The sequence below is a fragment of the Esox lucius genome, chromosome 24 (assembly GCF_011004845.1).
Source record: "Esox lucius isolate fEsoLuc1 chromosome 24, fEsoLuc1.pri, whole genome shotgun sequence".
Taxonomy (NCBI): domain Eukaryota; kingdom Metazoa; phylum Chordata; class Actinopteri; order Esociformes; family Esocidae; genus Esox; species Esox lucius.
This window is the reverse complement of record NC_047592.1, coordinates 5,375,732-5,398,602: the sequence shown is the minus strand read 5'-3', so window position 1 is coordinate 5,398,602 and position 22,871 is coordinate 5,375,732. Positions and strand designations below refer to the sequence as shown.

At 46.0% G+C, this 22,871-nt stretch overlaps 1 protein-coding gene and 1 long non-coding RNA gene across 5 annotated transcripts in view; one reads left to right on the top strand and one right to left on the bottom strand.

Moving 5' to 3' along the window:
• Positions 1 to 22,871, bottom strand: part of LOC105020787 (glucosidase 2 subunit beta) — a 110,817-nt gene that overhangs the window by 84,749 nt on the left and 3,197 nt on the right. For 2 of the 3 annotated variants that reach the window (XM_034290713.1, XM_034290712.1), the window contains exons 3-7: positions 22,753 to 22,848; positions 21,212 to 21,269; positions 17,785 to 17,902; positions 14,525 to 14,666; positions 4,613 to 4,685 (exon numbers count right to left, since the gene is read on the bottom strand). In XM_034290713.1, the coding sequence (XP_034146604.1) occupies positions 4,613 to 4,685; positions 14,525 to 14,666; positions 17,785 to 17,902; positions 21,212 to 21,269; positions 22,753 to 22,848 (487 nt within the window). The remainder of the gene's footprint in view (positions 1 to 4,612; positions 4,686 to 14,524; positions 14,667 to 17,784; positions 17,903 to 21,211; positions 21,270 to 22,752; positions 22,849 to 22,871) is intronic. The other variant, XM_034290714.1, reaches the window with a different exon arrangement.
• LOC109615037 lies at positions 4,695 to 6,387 on the top strand. 2 transcript variants are annotated; one of them, XR_003777956.2, is made up of 3 exons: positions 4,695 to 5,455; positions 5,542 to 5,700; positions 6,073 to 6,387. It is a non-coding gene; the product is annotated as an uncharacterized LOC109615037 (long non-coding RNA). The 2 variants fall into 2 exon arrangements; XR_002196060.3 differs by having other exon boundaries at positions 5,973 to 6,387.

The following is a 22,871-nucleotide window of genomic DNA, read 5'->3' as shown; positions in this document are numbered from 1 at the left end:
CAACCTTTGATCAACGCTCCTTCACAATGGACGTCTTTGGAGGGGATCAAAACCGCAATGCATCACGGGTAAACCGAGACTGACTGATCTACAAATAAGAATGAGCCGTTATTTACGATGCACAGCGATTCGTAAATCGGTGATTAGCTGCCACTGTTGTGGTCTTCACTGAGAGGTGGGCATTGCAATATGAACACCTTATTTGGTTGTCCCATTTCCACGTGTCTTGAACTCACACACAGGGGGAAGAACTAAAATCTGTTCCGAACTCTGTGTTTTATAAAGAGCCCTCAGACCCCTCGAACAGGCTTTTATAGCTCATCGCGTCGGAATGCTCTAATGGCCAGGCACAGTGGAAAGATTGGGGAGAGACTTTTTCTTACACCAAGTAAGAACCGACAGACCTCCACCCAAACAAGGCATTTGAATGGTTTCCCTAATTTACAGAAGCTTCCCACCCAGTTTTCCAACACAGACTTCCGCAGGCTTTGCGGTTGGGGAACCCTGGTTTCGGAAGACACTAGCCTTTAAGGAGGCTCCCTCTAATTTGAAAGCCAGGTTCTGCTATTCGTTGGTGTGGTACACGCTTGTGGAACGTTTGAGAACCGCTGTCCTAGAGAGTTCCACAAAAATCCTGAGAGCGATATGTATTTCTTTTTAGAGGGCACACAGCCAAGGACAAACTCGTTCAAACAATCTCCCTCACACAAACGCACGCACGCACGCACCTCTCTGAGTGAACATTCAGCTCCCTCCGTCAGGTGTCCCCCTGCCAGCCGTCTATTTCGGGGGTTCATCTAAACTAATACAGTCGGGGTAACGACCTGCTGGCCGGCACCAATGCCGTGATCCTGTCACAAATGGACGGGGAGGCAACCACACAACCTCCCCGGCGCACAGAGCTGGGCGCTCCCACATGAAAAAACATCAGTGTGTGGGTAACCGCCGGAGACAAATGGTCTCTGCTGCGGCGCGAGGGGCATGGAGGGCATGGCGCTGTCGGTCCGGTCCAATCTACGGCTGGCGAAGCCGGCCTCAGACCCAATCACACAAGATCCTGGGAGGTTATGTTCCATCAGTGGGGGGGGGGGGGGGGGGTGAATGAGACTGAGTGTGCACAAACACAGAGAGGGAGAGAGACACACAGAGGGGAGGGGCAGAAGACAAAGAAAGTGGGAGGGAGAGATGGAGGCAGGGAGAAATGAGGGAGGGAAGAAGAGATGGAGTGGTGGGTGAGGGAGGGAGGGAGGGAGGGACGGAGATATATAGGAGATATACAGCCAAGTGGAGGGAGACATACATCCAGGTGGAGGGAGACATACAGCCAGGTGGAGGAAGACATACATCCAGGTGGAGGGAGACATACATCCAGGTGGAGGGAGACATACAGCCAGGTGGAGGGAGACATACAGCCAGGTGGAGGGAGACATACAGCCAGGTGGAGGGAGACATACAGCCAGGTGGAGGGAGACATACAGCCAGGTGGAGGGAGACATACAGCCAGGTGGAGGGAGACATACAGCCGGGTGGAGGGTAAAAACCATAGCCCGTTACATTGGCTTGGGGAGGCTGCATTATGGTGGATTTCACAGAGCAGTTGGTGGACACTATTTATAGGCAACACTGCCGCTGCCAGTCCATCCACCACTGGTCTGCCAACTGCCAGGTTGTTGGCATGGGGACTCGGTGGTGTGCACAGTGCTGAGGAAGGCTACCGGCAGTTTAACTAGGAAGGCGACATTTCAGGAACTCTCAATAAATGCACCGGTTTTCCCAGAATTCCTGGCTGAAGAAGGATTACGTTTATGACTGCTTTATTTTTCTAAATCTGGTAAAAACATGAATCCATGATTTCAAAGCAGACTTTCTTTAGAATAATATGATCATTATTCCAGCCTCAAATTAAGAAATTATACTAAAAAAATAATTCAGAAGGGGATCACAGCTCTTAAGAAAATATGAGCCATTATTTATAATAATTTCCCACAATAATATTACAGGTTTCACTTTATTTGGATAGTCAAAATGACAATCTATAGATGCTCTACAACCACTCATACTATCAACAAACTATCAAAAACAACGTATGTTTGCAAAGGTTAGGATTAAAATAAGTGTTGGTTTAAAGGTCAGAGAAATGATCAAGGTAAGTGATAGGATGAGGCTTAAGGTTAGGGTTAGTTATAGGATGAGATTTAAGGATAGGGTTGGTGTTGGGATGAGGTTTAAGGTTAGGGTTGGTGATAGGATGAGGTTTAAGGTTAGGGTTGGTGTTGGGATGAGGCTTAATTAAGGTGAGGGTTGGTGATAGGATGAGGTTTAAGGTTAGGGTTGGTGTTGGGATGAGGTTTAAGGTTAGGGTTGGGATGAGGTTTAAGGTTAAGGTTGATGTTAGGATGAGGTTTAAGGTTAGAGTTGGTGTTAAGATGAGGTTTAAGGTTAGAGTTGGTGTTAAGATGAGGTTTAAGGTTAGGGTTGGCATTGGGAGGAGGATTAATTAAGGTTAGGGTTGATGTTAGTAGATCATTTAAATGTCATTGACAACCCAAACCTGTAGGTAGTCTGAAAAGCATTTACAGACTGACTATCCAAATTACACTATCTGATAAATGTGAGCGCAATTACAGCAGAATTTGCAGTGGGGTAATTAGCTGTTGCCATCAAACGGATGAAGAACAGCAGTGTTTACGGTATTTCCAGTCGTTGGGGACAAAGAAAGACCCATTAAAAACAGTTCACAATGTTCACATTAGCTGCATTTTGAGCCTGTGTGTGGAACATTTTGCTAGCATCAGGTATAATAGTAACCAGTATGCGCTTATCAAAAGCACAGCAATCTAAATTGGGCTTGACATTTAGGCAGGTCGTGCCCACGCATATACATTCCCCGGTGCTGCCCCTTGCCATATTCAAATTAGAATCAGAACCAGCCCCCACCACCACCACCACCACCCCCCCCCCTTCCACCAAGCGAGGCCGGTATCCCAAAGACAGATTGACTGAAACAAACAGCTGACTGTAAAAACAACCCAGACTCGCATGTATTTTAGCTTAGTAATGTGTTTGCTTTAAGCCCCGCACCGGGGACGCTGTGGCTTTTCGTGGGGACGGACGCCGGCTGAATAATGGAGTCCCTCGCACGGCTCCGAAAGGCATTAGCCACCGCGGCACTGGGAGAAAAGCGCTGCCCAAGCACATCCCGGCTGGACGCGGCCATATGTTTTACAGCACGTCGCCTTTACAATCCCAGACCCATCCTCTCCTGGAGAATGAGCCCCGGTTAGATTGGACGGTATTGATTTCTTTTTCCAGGCGGCGGGAGGGAGGGGGGGCTGTGAATGAGGAATGGGGGGGGGGGGGGGGGGGGTTATGGGTGGGAGGGAGGGAGGGCTCATTGGAGATCCGGTCGGTTTTCTGCAAACCTATGGAGGAAATTAAAATATCTCGCCGGGAAGCAAAATGTGAGGCGTTCTCCATACAGCAGGCGGAGGAGGTTAAACACTGCCCACGGCGGTGAGTTAGACGTCTCACGGGGGCCGCGGCGGTGACAACGGGCCCCGTTGAAGCCTTTGAGGCGGCAGATTATGCAACGCAAACAAGGCAATAAATTGCTTTCCCGTGCCGAGGGAAAACGGCGGTCCGCGCTGGAGCTGGGAGGGAGAGGGAGGAACGGTTCGGGGAGACAAATGACACTCACTGACCGGGCCAAGTTTGGAGGCCAACGAGGGGCGCAGTCGAATATGAATTAGGCCTATTACTCAAGCGTTTTTCTTATCGATCACTTTGACAAAGGTATTGATTGGATGATTGACTGATTTCTATTTGCCGGTAAAAAAAAACAAAAAAGAAAGACATGCATATGGTACTCCGCAGAAGTCTTAAGCCACCTGTGATAATTGTTTAAAGATGTTTTTCTGAGCAGTGTTTATTTGTTTGAAAAATTAAACGCTATATAACATTACAGTAAACACAAAGAAACATTACTATAATTAAAAGTAACAAAAACATCTTGTCTTCTTAAAATAAGGCAGTAGTTTGTGTGGCCTCCCTTAGAATGGAAAGCTGGAGAAAGTTTGGCTGATTGTCGTTAAATTTTTCAAGTCCTGAGGTAAATTCTTCCCAGGTACTTGTCAGGGTTGGCCTTAACCTTGCCATTTGATTGGAAAAAAACGATCTTGCAACACTCCGTAAAGCCCATTAAGACCTCCTTTGAGTGGATAAAAGTCTGCGTTTTAGATGGGCCACCTTAGAGATCTCAACGTGCGTGTAACTGAAGCTGTGTGGGATCACAAAACTGGAAGATCCTGCAAGAAGCTTCAAAGAATTTACCACAGGATGATTTGGTGGCGATAGCCAGATTAGCATGTGTCTTTGGTAGTTCACCCTTCTGTAATCTAACAGCACACATAATAAATTACATTGGTTATCACTCAGTTATAGAAAGAATTCTGAGACAAAACATTTAGGGTTTAGGGTCATAAAAAACTAAGTGGAGTATGAACCCTAAAAAACACATTAATCCCACATAACAAATAAACACAGAACACTGAGTACCCTGACTTGTTTTAAACAGAGGGAATTTCTGGTGTAGGTTAGGTGCAATGTTCTTTACCTGCCATCTCTATTGCTGTCCAACTCATAGAAAATGCTGACTGGAGACTCATTCATAATGTGACTTCTGTGACCTGTGAACACAAACGTAACAATTGGGGAATCACCCATTGACCTACATCGACAACCTTTATCAACAGACCTCTTAAGGTCCAATCTGGTAGTGTTGAAATGAACTTTTAACTGCCAAATAACATTGAGCAGTCTAAACAGAGGCAAAAACGCAGGTTTGGGTGGCGCTACAGGAGAATGAACTGCGGGGATAATGGAAGGACAGTTTAGATTCACAAAGTGCTTGGCCAATCAGGCGATGAGTCAGTCGTGCTGTGTGAGAACACTTGGTTCCACCGAATAAAAAAGGGAGGAGGGTGGTGTAATGGGTACCAGGATCCAGAATGCAATCAGGGAGCTTTGTGCTGTACAGCAATATGATGAAGTGATTTCTTCTGTTCACCATTCGTCCTAGTACTCGAGCACTGTGAAAAGGCTACACTCCCGCACTCCTTCACGAGCCACGTCCGATCACTTCCACACGAGCAAGACGGGCGGGAAGTTCACCTCCATTAATGAAAGAGTCCCTTATCAGTGACTGAAAGGACGTGAGCCCAAGGGCAAACCGATTCCCCAGAAGACGGAGCAAGAAGCACTTTTCACATCGCTAATTACACATCTGCCGCAATTACCTCTCTGTACATCATTTTTGCAATTACAGAAAAGCTAATTGTGAAATTAGCCATTTTTCACTGCGGTGAGAATCACGGTCCAGATGTTTAGCAGAGAAAAACGGGGACCCTGAACACATCGATGGGGCGAGAAAGCTAGCGTTACTCGTCAAAAGGCTAAGGTAACGCGGTCCTTTGTTTCGTTGATGTACGACTCCAAAGTTAGCTCATCCAACATAATTATGCCGTTTGTTTTCTAACCACGTAGGATGTCTGCGGTCGTGGACAACAAGATATTCTCGGTATCTATTCACCAGGTACCTTGTGCAGACAGAGACATAAGAGAAATGAACGCTTGGCAGTTGGCCGACCAGAAAAAAATAAAAATCGACCTGGCTGCGTTTGCGCCCCGCGGCAGAAATGAAAGGTAAGTCATGACCCAAATTTAAATCCACACTTATTATTTGATGTCCTGTCACACATACATGACAGAAATGTATGAATCTAGCACCATTGTGATGTAGCCTAGATATTTGATATTGTACTGCTTGCTTTCTTCCCCCTGTGAAAACCCCATCACATGTAAAATGTGTAAAATATGGCATCATTGTGTGGGGGACTTTGTAAGAACAACAACCTAACTTTCCTGGCTCTATGAAGGTGTCCATCAACAATGTTACAATATTAAATTCCCTCCAGTCTGGACAAGCCTCCTGCCAAGGAGACACAGTACATTTCAGCCAATCAGAGGGGAAACTCATAATCAACTGAATTATCTCACCTACATCCTACCGGACAGAAGCCTACTACAGATCCCACCTAGATCCTACCAGACAGAAGCCTACTACAGATCCCACCTACATCCTACAAAACAGAAGCCTACAACAGATCCCACCTACATCCTACCAGACAGAAGCCTACTACAGATCTCACCTACATCCTACCAGACAGAAGCCTACTACAGATCTCACCTACATCCTACCAGACAGAAGCCTACTACAGACTTGAAGTAAACCAGTAAGGTGTGTAGGTCTAGTAGTTAACCCGGTGAATGAATACCTTCTATTGAATGGGTCAATATTCTTGATTATCAAAATAAAAACATATTTCCTCATCTTTCCTGATGATATTCCAGCCTATGATGCTATTCCTAATCCACCACGGATCCGATAATCCTGCATGTTTGACTGTTAGCTCCTCATATTTCAATAATCAATCTTTGTGTTATAAAATAACCCCATCGTCGCTGAGAAATGTTTACCAGGCTGGCTATGAAACTAGACTGAATCATTTTGATGAATTACTCTGGACATGGGCTGGTGGTGACCCGCTTACTGTAAAATAAACATCCCCATTCTATATTCCATAGTCATTAACCAAAATTAGTAAGACACTGTAATAACTAGAGACAACAGCCTACACCACAGTCAGCAACACTGCTTACTAAAACCACACACCGCTGGTGTCTCCTGTTCATACCGTGCAATTTCCTTTTCAGTCTCACTGAACCTTGCCGATGCGTTTCTGCTGATGGTTAATTGTAACAACGGGCAGGCGATTTCCTCCCAGAACGGCGACATGCCACACACCACAGCACGTGTCTGTCGCCCTCAAAGAGCTCTCCTTTGCTTGAGCTGCCCGCACGACATCCAACCCCATCTGCAGTCGTTGGACTCCGTCCATCCTGCCCTGCTCGTATCTCGCGGGAGACCGCCTCGACCCTCCGTTCACTGAAAAGCCGCAGCCGCCAGAGAAGAAGGGGAATAAAGAGCAGAAAGGAAGAGGCAGAGAAGAGAGGTCAAAGCCACTGGCTCTCCGGGCACACATGGCCCGCTTTGTATACTAATGGAGACCATCAGTCATCTGCAGCGTGCCACAGCTAGAACCAAGAAGTCTTAAAGTAAAGACCGGAACACGCAGAAGACAGAAAGTGGAACACAGCAGCTGGGGGCCTTGAGATCTTCCTCGCAGCAAACACAGCCGATAATACAGAGGTCTTCTTTGTGAGGAGGCAGATGTGAAAGGCGTCCGTGAGCAGCAGGCCACCGAAGACACACAAACCTCTCGACATGAGCGCTGGGGGGAGTCCCTAACATTGCAGCCTTGGCGCTCAGTGAGGGGGGTTTCGGATCGTAACATACTCCGGTGTTCAATTCAAACCGCCCAACGGCTGCGTCACGCACCCCAAGCCCCGCCCCCTCAGGGAGAGTTTCCCCTTCAACCAATCCAGTGAAATGGAATCGCTGTGGCATGGGGCGTTACACTCCCGACTCCAGGCCAATCTGCGGCTGTCTGTCAGAGACCAGGGTGCCAACTTCACCCGGACCCTACAGTTGGGTTTCCGACTGGGCTGGACCGGCCAGTTCCTCTGCTGAAACGATGGAGAACCTGCCAAAAATACAACCATCTCTGTCACACCAAGCCCAGCTTTATCAGAGAATGGCCAGATGGACGTTGTTTTCAAAGTAAAGCAACGCAACAGTATGCCTGTAGTGTGCAAAAAGGTATGTGAGACACTCTGAGGCCATAGTCCAAGTTTCTGTGGTCTGATGAGAACATGTATCTCTCTGACCAGAACACAAAGCACAGAATCTGCTGAAGGAGGGCACTGGTCATCTCCTGGTCACATGGTCATCTCCTGGTCACATGGTAATCACCTGGTCATCTTCACCTGGTCATTACCTGGCGATTTCCTGGTCATCTCCTTGTCACCACCTGGTCATCTCCTGGTCACCTTGTTGTGATCTCCTGATCACCAGGTGATCATCTGGCGATCATCAGGGGATCACCTGGTCACCTCCTTGTCACTGCCAGGTCTTGTTGTCATCTCTGGTCATCTTGTTGTCATCTGGTCATCTCGTTGTCATCTGGGTATCTCATTGTCAACTCCTGGTCACCCTCTGGTCACCTGGTCATGTGTTTGAGGTGTAGTGGGGGCAGCATCGTATGGATGTTTTTCATTGGCAGGGAGTGGAAGGCAGAATAACAAATCAAGCCAAATATGGACAAATCTTTGAAATCTCATGTGCACTAAATTCCCACTTCAAGATCTGCCACAGTTTAAAAGCCCAACATTTGACTTGATGACAGAAACGATGTAGGTCCGCTGTGCTCGATATTGTTCCCGTTACAATGTAATACACACAGTATACTGCAGTAGCAATGGTGGTCTGTTGTAATTCAAACAGTGTATAGGAAGGTTTTATTGGGATCTAAATTAGCTACTGCTAAAGCCGCAGCTAATCTTCCCAGGTTCTCAGAAAAAACATACACTAGATCATTGCATAATACATAACATTTAACAGGGTACAACCTACATTTAAAATGAGAGTAATGTGAAGAATACAAAAAGTAAAGTCCGCTACATTCAAGTTTGCCACTCAATTCCACTTTCAACAAAAGAGGTTTAATTACAAGCTGCAACAGGCAGACACCCAGAGCACCGAAGCTGAGCTAACGCCTCCCTGGCCATCACCAAGCAGGCCGGTATACACTCATCCCATATGTTCTGTAAACACACCAAAAACACATTTCACTGGGCGGGTATTCGCACAGCCTCCCAGAGTGCAATAACGCCAGCCTTGTGTTCCATTGCTCTGCCGGGACAACTGATGGTCTAGCGTCGAGCTTTTGGAGCTATTCATGAAGTGAACCCCTTGACCTTGTTGCTGTACTCTGCCTTTAACGGGTCCCTGATGGTGCTGTGACAGCGGCTGGACCTGCTCACGAAATGAAACGCGTGGCCATATACCAACCGTAGCCGGTGGGCCTGCAGCCGCAGCTCACACCCAAGGCGGTGTCTTTAAAAGACGTCGTCCGTCACCTCGGGGGTGCCGCCGGTGCATCACAGCGGTTGTAGATCAGCCGGGTCGGACGTGAAACCACCCGCCTTCCGCACCCTCTGGAATACAATCCAGATTTCAGCATAGGTTGAGGCAGATAAGACGGATAATCGTGTTTTGTCAACATCCTTGGTACTTTTGGTCGCCCAATTTCTACATGCCAATTTAGTTATGGTCGATTTCCCATTTTGGGGTCCTCAGGAACTCAGCAAATGAGGCTCGAGAGAGTCAAACATCGAGACATGCGTCCTCATATCTCGCCAAGCCACTTGGCTTCTTATCACACTGCTCTGTGAACCGTTTGCCAACACGCGCTGGAGGAGAGCAGCATTCCCTGGCAGCCGAGGTTAAGTTTGCTGGCGCCCAAACTACTACAAGGCCTCAATGGAGCGCAACGAGAAAAGCCAGACCTGCCCTCAGCGGACAACGATAAATTGCCCGGGAGTTTCAAACTCCCGGCAGCTGCACTGGGAAACAACTGGCCCGCCCGGACCCACGGACCCTTCCCATCTACGTCATCAATTCCAGGTGGTTTGTCATTGTTCATAGACAACATTCATGTGTTTCATACACAAACTCTAAAAATTTCAACTGACATTGCTATCTTTTCAGAGGGGCTTTCTATGCATTGTACACAAAGGGTCAGCTTTTTTTGTTGGCATGTCTTGCCAAAGTCTGTCCACTTTATCAGCGAAATGGTCATTACGATAGTTGGCTACATCATAAGGGTTTGTGATGAATGAGCCATCTGCTTCAATGAAAGACAGTTGCAGATTGGTCTTTCTGCCCATTATTTCATTTAAAGTACAGCAAGGTTTTTTTTCTCCCATTGTGCTTTGCCCGATTTATCTTAGTTTCATAATGCACTTTCTTCTTTTTATCCAGTTTAGACTACACAGTTCCTCAATCTGCGGTGAGGTAGCCAATCAGATTATCAGCTAGACATACAGCCACTCTGTTTGTCTTTCACACTTATTAACTTTTTCAATCCACACTACTTTTTCTGTCCCAACAGTTGGTTACTTTATCGGGGGGGACTATAAGAATATGTTAAGAGAGTGTGTCCACTTCCCTCTACGAAAACGTCTGCAGAAAGAGACAGATTTGAACCTGTGCTGCAGCAGTATATGTGTACCGGACGCAGGGGCCAAGACGGCCCCAAGCCTCATCTGGAAAATGTTAAAGCAAAGCTCGTTTTCATATGAAATGGTCGTGGAATTGGATGAGTCTTAGTGCTCAGGTAAAAAATCTTGTCAAATTTCTTTTAGGAATGCGGCAGAGTACCCTCTCTGAGATTGGGAATTAGGCTTTCTGAGAAGGTTTGGATACGAAACAAACGGCACTGCTTGTTGCTCACCCAGTAGAGTGATGCGCCGATGCGAATTCCCTTCATTTCTGTCTCGTTTCTCATTTAATATAATATTCCAGTTATCCCCATAACAGAATGCGAATGTCTTGCTACCGGGTGTCCTGACATGCTTTTAAGACCAAGTACTGCTGGGTTCATAGAAGGGCCAAACAGGACCTCCGGAAAACATGCAGCCTGCAGAGCCTTGTGAGTAGAAATCAGGTCAGCCGCTGGATTACCCATGAGTGAACCCCTGAACCCAGAGTGAACCCTGTGAACTCTGAGCGACCCTAAGCCCCATGTACAGTATGTTACGGCACACGGGGGAACATGACACCCTTCCACTCCGAGCTCAGAGAGAAGGTTTGCAAACGAGACCGTGTCACTGGCATCCAGGGTCTGTCTATATGCACCGTTTAAGCGGCAGGTTTTGAACAAACGTTGTTATGAGTTGCGGGGGGGAGGGGCTCTGACCCCCACATGAACCCAACGCCCTGGCATGACTTTGCAAAGGATTTTCAATGCATACAACGCACGCAATCACTGCCCCCGCCCAGTCCTTAGACAAGGAAGGCATAACCGCAAATCTCCCAGCGTGCTTTACATCAAGAGTCGGAAATGCCATTGGATACAGCCTCGCTAATGAATATATTGTGAGTTAACTTGGTTACGTGCTGTCCGCACTCCGTCGAAACAGTGTGCAACGCCCCCCCCCCTGCAAAGTAAAATTAGCGCGATTTGAGACAGAGGTCTAAGGCCACTAATAGACTACGCTGGAGTTAATGCGAGCGAATGCTAATCCACTCGGACACAATCTCACGCGGTAGCGTGCGTCTATGATGGTTTGTAGGGGTACCGTGCGCGTATTAGGCCCTGAAAGGAACTTTAGAAGGCCAGGAACTATTCAAAGATGTTTCAAGGTTAGTCGACGATTATGGAAGACGGCTAACACACGTCACACTTCACGATGAGGCGACAGGAGTGTGGTGCATGAAAACGGCGCAGTCATTCCTAAAGAGCAGCACTCTGAATCTAGAACGGCCCGTTGCATTTCAAATGAGAAACAGTAGACCTCAAACACGGAAGTCATTACCACCGATTACACACACACACACACACACAGAGACATAGAGAGACCTACAGACACACACACAGAGACCCACACAGACACACACACACACAGACACAGCTCCCAAGTACTGCTCTTTCTTTTTATCTATGTTAAACCCTGGAGGCATTAGCCTCTCAGACAATGTTGCTTTGTAATTTCCTTTGAGGGCACCAATAAATCGGCCCTTGAAAAAAATCCACAATAACTACGTAGGAACCCCAGGAGGCTGGCTTGATCAACTGTGACAGTAATCAAAGGAGAAATCCTCCATTTTGCCTGGGAACAAGCATCCCGTACGCAATATGGGAGCCATAAAGTCTGCTTAACCCTCCACCGGTATTTCCCACCTGTGCCCCCATATTGACACGTACAGTAATTAAAAAGACAGACAAAGCAGAGGGGATGAAGAGTCAGTGCAATATTAAAGGGAAACGTCCGTTTATATTGAACATTTTCATTCATTCTCATCAATCTCACTCTTTGTTACCCTGTGGAGGATTTAGCTTGGCCCATGACTTGGAAACACTCAAACTGACTATTAGATGGATGCTGGGAATTCCAGTGTTTCGGTTGTTCTCTTCTGCATGCTAAAGAGACTAAAAGACCACCGATCAGGGGTGAACAATATGAAGACTTAAAGCAACAATTTATTTAAAGTATTATTAATTCATTTATGTTAATGAATACATTTTGTTGTTTCAGTTAAGAGAAAAGAGCAAAAAGTAAGCAGAGTTAAGGAGCCTTTACGTATGTATGCAGTTTGTTGATTCAGGTCTTATGGCGTTGCCTAGCATCGACTATGTCGTAGGTCACACAAATCTACATGCAGAAAACAAGCAGATGTTTCACAATATTACATGCAGGCACCTGTAAACATGGAATCAGCAGATGGCTATTTTGACATTGACCTTCTAGCCAATCAGAAATGGCATTCAACAACACTCCACCGAGTAGAAAAGTAGCCTGGCCAATAAAATAAGCAGATCACACTGAATATCCAGTTCAGGTTAAAAAAAAGTAATGAATAAATATATATAATTTTTTTTAAATACAGATTATTACACATCCCTCCATTCGCTGAGTTAGCGGGTCTTCTTTCAATTGGGGGGAGTTAGATGTAGATCAGAATCTCCCTCACCAGCTTGCGACACCAAACAACAATGTTAAAGGCCCACCCGGGATTCATAAAGTGCCGATGATTTATCACGCTGGCAGATTAATGACGCTTATTGGGTTTAAGTCCCGCATTAATCAATATGTAATCAGGAGGCCAGGTGTCTGTCTGGACGTCTAGGCTGCCTACGCCTTGGGGGCCGTCAAGTCAACCAAAACAGTGGTCAGGGGGGTCCCGGACAGGGCGGAAGACCGATGGTGGCGTGGCGTATTTGTGTGGTGGCGCAAGGGAAATGAAAAGGGACGGGGCGCGACGTGCCGTGGACAAACTGTAATGGAACGGAACGAAAAAAAGAAAAGGAAAGAATCAAGGGGGAGTCTGTGCGCCCTCGGAACATGGCCGAGCGACGCCCACACGCGTGTCATTAACGTGTCATTAAAAAGGGCCCCGACAAAGGTCAGCTGGCGCCACGGGGGGCTGATGGATTGGAGCTCGGCGGCGACACCAAAGTCAAGTGACCTTTCCACCGCCCCGATCCAAAACTTTTTACCGGAGGCGGCAAGATGGGTACTGACAGCTAATCAATCTTGGAGCTTTGGGATGCGGAGAAGGACAGATGTAAATTAAAACACAGCTAAAATGGCTGTTAAATGATGTCTCCATTAAGACTGGGTGACAGGGGAGATGAGGAAGGAGATTAAACAATGGGAATGTTTGATGAAATGAGTGACAAATTCATTTGGAATTTCTTGGCTCTCTGTCCTCCACTTTGCCAATGAATCAGAGGCGATTAATTATGCAAGCTAAACACAGGGTCAATTTTGATCCAATTTCAATATCCAAACCTTTGCTTAGCCCCAATATAATGGATTTGGAGTCCTTGCACAGGGAGTGTAAATCAGAAATGTCACCAACCAATCCAAACTGCCTCAACCCACAAAAGCAGCAAATGCATTCCCCACTCAGCAAACTGTAATAAGGGAATTATCCCTGTGAGTCAGAATGAACTTGTTGATTGTGTTTTTCTCAGAGGGGACAAACAGGAAGGAGGTGGCACGTAGTTACATTCAGCACTCTGAGGAAAATGTTTTCCTATGATTCACAGAGAAACTGTTTTAAAGCCACTGCCTTAACTGTGACCACGCAATTTATCCTAACCGCTAACTGTGACTATTAAATATGACATCCAAACCTGCTAACTGTGACTATCCAATGTGACATCCAAACCCGCTAACTGTGACTATCCAATATGTCATCCAAACCTGCTAACTGTGACTATCCAATATGTCATCCAAACCCGCTAACTGTGACTATCCAATATGTCATCCAAACCCGCTAACTGTGACTATCCAATATGTCATCCAAACCCGCTAACTGTGACCATCCAATATGTCATCCAAACCCGCTAAATGTGACTATCCAATATGTCATCCAAACCCGCTAAATGTGACCATCCAATGTGACATCCAAACCCGCTAAATGTGACCATCCAATATGTCATCCAAACCCGCTAAATGTGACCATCCAATATGACATCCAAACCCGCTAACTGTGACCATCCAATATGTCATCCAAACCCGCTAAATGTGACCATCCAATGTGACATCCAAACCCGCTACTATCCAATGTCACTGTAACTGCTGCCCTTCAGAGTTAAAGTAAATTCACAGCACAGCCCTGTTACCCAACCAAACCCTACCCGACCCTGTCTGATTCTAACGATGACCTTATCCCCGACCCCTTGACCGCAAAACGAATACTATTACCTTACATCTAAAACCCGACCCCTGACTGGGTAGCCCTGTCACCGTACTAATTGGGTGTCATGACACGTACTGTTCTCCTCTGTTTCCAGTGCGCCTATCTCCAGCTCTCTGAGCGCGTCCACCTCCTTCTTCCTCCTGGCATCCTCCTTCCGGAGATCGTCCAGTTGGGTCTGTAGGTCGTCAAGGACACGCTGCAGGTCTCGAAGCTGAGCCTGGGGGGAGTGAACAAAATGGCAGCGGTGGAGATATCAATATAGCCGAATACCGTGAAACACTTTAAAGCACCTGGCAACCTAAAAGAAACGGCAACTCACAAGACGTCACGACTACGGCATGAAATTAAATCTGAGTATTATATGCAGGGCAAACTTCACAGTCAAGGGTGAACACCTTTTGTGGGTTATTTTAATTTTATTGCTGTAACAAAACGAAAAGAATGGGCACAAAATGTATAGCAGTGACCGAGTCAGTGTGAATGTACAACTGTTTAAATAGCATATGATTGATTCAGAGAGAGGGGCCGTGCTTTATCCAATGACTAATCACAAGTCTTCAGCCTCCTTTTCAGTCACCCTCCTTTGTTTGTGTATTCACTGGGACTGGCAGGAGTGGCCCGGTGTGGAAGAAGAGAGGACTACACAATGGGCTATTTAAATCACCAGCATCAGGCAGCACTGGAGCCATGGCACCAAAATGACACCGGATGACAGAGAAGCGGAGCCCATCATTACTCTCTGTAATAGTACAATTAATGGGGGGAAGAAAAAAAAAACGTGTGTGTGTGTGTGTGTATCTGTCAATATAGCCTTCCAATCTCCCCTCTGAGAGTTTCCCATAATGCAATGATGGATTCTCGTGCGGCGGTTTGAATAAGGATGACTAGTTTTCTGGGGCATGCTACTTGCTTATCCACGTTCAGCAGCCAGAGTGATTTATGGAGTCCATTTTGAGTTAGCAGGAGCATAGTTGCACTAATGTGCAGCACTCTCTGGGTAAAAAAAGGGCCTTTCAACAACAGAATTTAAAGCTTAGCGCCTAGCCTACGACAGCAACAACTGACCTACTCACGCGGCTAGCAACCACTGGCAACACAAGACTAAAAGTTAGATTATTGGACAGCATAATGTAAAAGTGGCTCCTGCGTTAGCATATGAAAGCCTGAACAATTAGCCTAACACGCTAAGATGGCGAAGTACCATCTGCAGCCAGACCCCACTCTAGAACAAACATGTTGGACGGGGCATTTGATTTCGATGGGCGGACACGTTTATCCTACTTAACAATGCAGAATAGTGACTTCAGCACGACAGACGGAGGGTAAATAATTTTTGCACGCATGGATTCCTAAGGCTATGTAAAAGCAAAATGCCCAGCTGTCAATCAAAACCGAAAGCTTTCAGTAACTGCAGTAGTTACACATTCTTTGTAGCTTGGTGATCACATCACGTAATAAAGCGCATTAAATCACATTTGCAGATGAAGGCAAGAGAGCTACATTTCCAACGGTAATTAGTTAAGCACAGTATTGGGAACCATCTTACCCAAATTATTTTGTGGGGGCAAAGCACTCTCTCTGGGGGGCAATTACCACCAATGCCCCCCCCCCACCCCCCCCCCCCCCCCCGTGCTGCCGGCTCTGTTTGCAACACAATCGTTTCATTGTTTCTACATAGTGTAACCATCATGTAGCCAAATGTCCCAAAACCAAAGCTGAGATCCTACAGTAATGGATCGGCACACTCTGCCAATAATTAGGAAGAGCATTGTGTCTGGCTACATGTTAAGTGACCCGTCAATTTAGCTGCTTGGGTTGTAAATACATATCCGGCTAACGATGAGGAAACGTTAGCTTGTCAACCCAGATACGTGACAGACACAATGCCGGCGTCCTTCTGACATGTGACTCGCAGGATGAGTTGCCTTAGAGTCACTGTGTGAGGTTATGCCCCCCCCCACCCCGAGGCACACGGCCATATGAACACAGACACATTCAGAACTGAGGACCCCCGTCTACAGTGGGGCCAGGGGGCGGTACCAGCCCTCAGCCTGGATCTGTCAATCACCTGCACACAGGAAGGAACACAGACCCAAAATATCGGACAAAAGGGCCCCAGGTGCCCTTGGTAAAGAAGCCTATCGGCTGGCCATCAGAGGTGTGTGCGCGCGCGCGCATGTGTGTCTGCTTGCGTCGTTGTGCGTATGTATTTGTGTCTTTGACGTGCGCACAGACTGTGTGTTTGCCTGGACAGAGAGGTGCTACTAAAAGGAGTAGTAGTACTAGCAGTAGCAGTAGTAGTAGAAGTAGTATTATCAGTAGGAGAAATACTAGTAGTAGAAGTAGTAGTATCAGTAGAAGTACTAGTAGTATCTGTAGGAAAAGTACTAGTAGTAGTAGCAGTATCAGTAGGACAAGTACTAGTAGTAGTATCAGAAGGAGCAGTACTACTAGTAGTAGTGTCAGTGAGAGTAGTACTACTAGTAGTAGGGTCAGTAGGAGCAGTACTACTAGTAGTAGTGTCAGTGAGAGTAGTACTACTAGTAGTAGGGTCAGTAGGAGCAGTACTACTAGTAGTAGGGTCAGTAGGAGCAGTACTACTAGTAGTAGTGTCAGTAGGAGCAGTACTACTAGTAGTAGTGTCAGTAGGAGCAGTACTACTAGTAATAGTGTCAGTAGGAGTAGTACTGCTGGCATTAACAAGCACGTCAGTGTTTATTATTCTGCGGCAGCAGTTACGTGTAAATGCATCTGGTTAGCTTCTAGTTCAAATGGAAGCCATAACCACACATGACATTCTGGTATTCATTATTTGTCAGTGAGACATTGAAATACTACTACTATTATGCTAGTACAGTTATTAATAGTACTACTGTTATACTACGACACTAACACTACTACTACTACTACTGTTATACTACAACTAACACTACTACTACTACTGATATACTACGACTCTAACACTACTACCTCTGTTATACTATGAACCTAACACTATTACTACTACTGTTATACTACGACTCTAACACTACTACTACTGTTATACTATTACTGTTCCATTAGGACTACAGTCATACTGTTCTTGCAAACAGGACTAATGTTAAATTACTACAAGCAGTTATACTACTACTACAAAAACAACTGTACTACAACTACTATTATATTACTACAACTATTACTGTTCTACTTCCAGTACTCCACTATTACTACTGTTGCACTAGTAATACAATTATTGTTATAGTACTACGTGTTCTACTACTACCACTACTACTACTGTTGTACTAGCACAGTAGGAATGCAACTACGGCTGATATGCTGCTGCTGTTATTATGAACCTGCTTGTCCCGCCATGTCAGAACCCCCTCCTCGATCAGCTGCTGCTTGAGTCTGAGCCCCTGATCCAGGGCCCTCATCTGACTCTTCACCTCCGCTCGCTCCCTCTGTCCTAGATTCCTGGAAGAAAGGCAAGGCGGCCATCATTACAGAGAAAACCCACTGTCTCTCAGCAGCCCTGCTTACGGAGATGCCACTGGCCGACTCTGGAGGAGGGAAAAACCCGCACTCGCAAACATTTTCTGTTTACATTTTAACATCCATTCATTTGGCAGCAGCGGTCAAATCCAAAGGGCGTGTTTCAGCAACAGTCTTCGCCAGTGTTTGGAGAACAACAGACATCGACTCATATTTATAGATGGTTTCAGAATTTCATTATGCTTTACGATTGTTATTTGAATCCATTCTGACTACACTTTAGATAATTGGTCCACTGTTCTCCACCAGAGCTTTAGAGTGAATAATAAACTGAAAGGAAAAACATAATGAAATAGAAATAGTTTTGAATAACAAAGACTTCGGTGATTGGGCACCTGTTGTTCCCATAAAACAACCAAACCATAGTTCCACATTCAGACCTAAAGGGGTTTTCTGCTTCCAAATAATGGATTTAATGTCTCTCTGGACGTTTTTCTAATAAAAAAAGAAACTGGAATATCTCAAACTGCACACTAATTCCAGGTTAAATATTATCAGTCTCACAATCCAGTAAGGAGACTGCTTCATTTTTATTTGGAATCTGGGTATCGCAAGAAAATTGATAGAAACAATTTTGTCCATTTGCTCTAGTTATCATCCGTCTTCTGCCAGACAGTCGTCCTCACAGCCAGTTGCTCCGAGTTGAGACGACGTGATAGCGATGGTGAGTTTGATGAACAGCCACCATTATATGCAGTGGTTTTGTAAGCAAGGGTTGTGATGAGACTTTGCTGGAGAACTGTACGTTTAGGCCTCACTTTTTTCTGTTCACTTTTTCACATCTCTCTCAGGCGGTTAAATCTTCTGTTAAAAAGCGTTGGCATGTGTTGTCTAAAAAAAAAACACCTTTCTGGAAAATCACCCAATTTGCTCTCGAAACATGTCTGAAAACCTATAGGACAGCCTGGTAAGAGCAGATTCATATTTGACCATTAGCATGTCTTTCCCTCCGGTAGTTTTTTGCGTCACCACTGTACATTATAATGCTAAGATCACGGCAATGGTTTTCCTTCATCCTCATGCCGGAAAGAAAATGCAAGTCAGAGGCAGAATTTCCTTGAAGTCAATTCATTGAAGTTCCCATGTGGCTACTATCATGTTGGCAAGGACGAAAAAAGATCATTTAAAACTCGCAGTTCAGAGCACAAGAGCAACATTGGTGCTTGCGATGAGAAGTCCCCTAGGGCCAGACACTCAAACCCAGCTGGACACAAGCCGGTTCAGAGGAGGAAAATAACAGTTCCAAAAGGACTTCTTTGTAAATAGAAAACCCTAAAGGTATGAATGAAGAACTACGGTTTGGTTGCTTAGTCCCGTAATGACAAATCATTACGGGACTAAAGTTATTGTATTTAAATTTTTGTTTTTCCATTCAGTTTATTATTCACTGTTAAGCGCTGGTGGGAACCGCAGGAACAATTAAGAAAAGTGTACTCTGAAATAAAACATAACAAATATGCAAAATAATCTATTCATATGAGTCGATAGCCACGGTTCTCCTAATGATGACGAAAGAGGTGGCCGAAACGCGCACTGTTGGATGTGACCGCTGTGTCCAAATCAAAATGTACATGTAAACGGAACAAGAGAATTGGGTTGTAGCCAGGCACACCAGTGGTGATCGTGGAATCGAAAGGAGAACGCACAGGCCAAAAATAACCTGCTGTAGAATATGATATCGGATCGTGGACGTCATGGGGCGAGTTTTGGCCCAAGACCTGGTAACACAGAGCACGTCAAAATCCACACAGATCTACCACAGAATCAACATGGCAATGGTGATCTCAGTCTTCGGACTTGAATCCCAATGAAAGCCCTATGGTTTGATTTAAAAGGGGATGTCCCTGAGCACAGACTGAAGGATTTCAAGGATGTGGAAAGACTCCTCTTGTAAGAATGGTCTAAGTTCCCTTCCAGTGTGTTTTGTAATCTCATAAAAACAAATAATAGAAAAAGGCTCAATGCTGCTATTTTTGCCAGGGGAGGTTAAGCAAAGTGCTGAAAATAAGGTTGGCAACGACTTAGGCATTTCATTTCAGGGGGTGTGCTTACATTTTGTGTAATGTGTCATTTTGGATGATTCCACCATTAACTAAATAATAGATACATACAATACAGCCGATACCCTGTGTGGTTAACGTTACACAGCCCATAATATTTCCCAGAACAAGTTCGAGACAAGACCTCATCTCCAGCCCAGAGGTAAACGTCAGACATCTTGATTTAACAGAGAGGTTATTTTTTGACAAAGAATTAACGATGCATTCCGGTCAATCCGGCAAAGTAGCGCGTTTACTGTGAACACATTAGGATGGTGACGAGAATGCGCGTTCACAGTCAAAGACCGGTATCCATTATGCACTGAGGCTACATTAAAAGGAAAGGATTGCTGGAGGAATCCGATCATGTCAATACAGCGGGCAGGTTTCTATCACGGCGAGAGCCTGCCCCCTGGTGGACACATTCGGTACAGCACGGTCCACTGCCACGTGGGTCCATGGGACTTGTGATCCTCTACTCTAAGGCAGTGCAGTTCCTATGTTCCTAGCCTGTGTCCAGTTACTGTTACACCTGAACTGAATTTTGCCACAGAAGTACAGCCTAATGTTCAATTTGCCAGGTATCCTGAGCTGGGTGAGTTTTCTGAGGTAGCCCTCTGAGGGCGGTTTTTTACATAGCTAACGGAATTCGGATGATGTCTTCCTCTCCACTTGGACTTTTATGGACTTTTATGAACAGATTATTTTCAGAGATGGTCTGATTGGAGAGTACTTTGTGACCAAAGGTCTGAATTGGGAACCCCTATCTGAACACCGAAATATTAAAGACTGTCATTAAATATATTTTATTTAAATGGTAACGGGAACTGAAGTGGAAATCCTGCAAACGACCATGACACAATGAAACAACATTGGTTGGGAACAGTAAACCTCTCAAGACCTTAGATGAAGTCCTCATAACCACATCTGAAACACTGACCGGTTAAAAGCAAGGACAAGAAATCTGTGGCTCTGATCTCCAATGGCTGACGCACTTCCTAACTTCCTTCAGAAGAGCAACTGATCTAGGGTTGGACCTAGAAAAAAACTGGAGTGAGCAATCTGAGCCTCGACAGATCGATAAGTGCCAGAGGGGAAGTAAACAAGCAAGAACGTGGCTCCTTAGGACTTCTGCCTACTCCTGGACTAGAGGACTTCCCTTTCGGACAAATGGTCTCCCGGCCCGACTGACCTGCATGTGTTCTGACAGGCCGTGTGACTGTTGTACTCATCGGACGCATCGCAGCAATCTGGAAGGAAGAAGAGCAGAACGCATGGTATGACACGAGGTGCGGCGCACCACATCAAAACACTTAGGAAACTTAAAGGAAGACAGAGAGTGCCATAACTGAACAATCTCAAGGCTGCTAATTGAAATAGCCATTTAATAAAAAATGGCCACTGTTAATTGAAATGGCCATTCGGTGCTTCCTGCTAATTGAAATAGCCATTTAAGTCCTAAAAATGTGAAAGCTCAGATGCCTGTACTGTTCTCCATCTTCAAAAAACGACTTAGGAGCCACAGCAGCCTTAAACCTTCAAGGTATCGACCAGGGCCATGACAGCCGGCACAGTGGGATATGTGTCAGTTATGCCTGTGCCCCATTGGCTGAGGTGCAGAGGGGCGGAGCCTGGCGGAGCCTGGCGCAACGCACCGTTAAAATCTCTCACCGAGCATTGGGGAGGAGAACACAAACGCTCCTTCCACGGCAAGCTGGTGAAAAGACAAGAATCAAGGAGAAAGAGAGGAGAGAGAGAGAAAGGGAGAAGGGTAGGCGGGAAAAAATCTGCCAGACTCAGGCTCCCTCCCCTCCTCCCTTCCGCTCTCCCCCCACCTCCTGCCGCTGCAGCCTGTCAAGACGGAAAGAAGGCCTGTGACGGGGAGGAGGCGTTCAGTTTTTTTTTTTGTTTTTTTTAAATCGGCAACTCAGAGAAAAAAAGGGAGGGGGTCGGTACAAAAGAGATCTAATTAAAGGATTTCTAGTGGCGGGCTTCCTGTGCCGTGGATGGGGGTGGGGGGTTGGAAATAATGATGACGACAGAACACGGGGAATGGAGCTAGGTGCTAAAAGGGGAAGAGCGTTTTGCCATGTTAGGCCTCTTCATCTCGCAGTGCTCCTCCAACGAGAGGGAGTGACAGTGGGTTTAACGACGTCTAAGGGCGTCAATCCTCGGCAGCGTTCAAAACGTGTTCTCAGACAAAGAGGAGAAAGGAGCGCGGCCGCCTTGGCGTACTTGGCGCTCACTCACATCCAGGTCCCCAGTCTACAGTAAACAGCCCGCTTGGGGATCAGAACTGACAGCGTCAAGAACACTCCTCGAGGAAACAGAAGAATTACTTTTAACAGCTACACTTCGCCCCCGCTCCTTAAACCATGTACTTAACATTTGCACAACACAATTTGGTGGTTGCTCCTCGCCCTGAAGTATCTGATCAGGATCAGCCCTCATTCATGGGGTCCGGACAGATATTTTCTATCGTTGACAAAGGAAATGACTTCAACATGCATTTAGTCGAGCCCACAAATGTACAACGCCATGGTAAAGTGCTGTTGCAGCCGGTTAGCGGTTAGAGTATCGGCCTAGCTATCGGAAAGGTTGTTCGATCAAATACCAGGTGCTGGCAAGGTGAAGCAAATCTGTCAAATAATTTTAAAAAATACATGTGAAAAAGGGGCAGGAAACTTCAGCGCTGCACCGTAAACTAGCCGGGGATAATGAGGAAAACCTTACCGCAAATGGCGTCGTTGACACGTGACGACGGGATGTAGTGAGGCCGGTAGCCAAGATTGGTGCAATAGAACCGGCCGTCAGGACAGGCTGCAGTGCCTAGAGGGGTCAAAGTTAAGTCT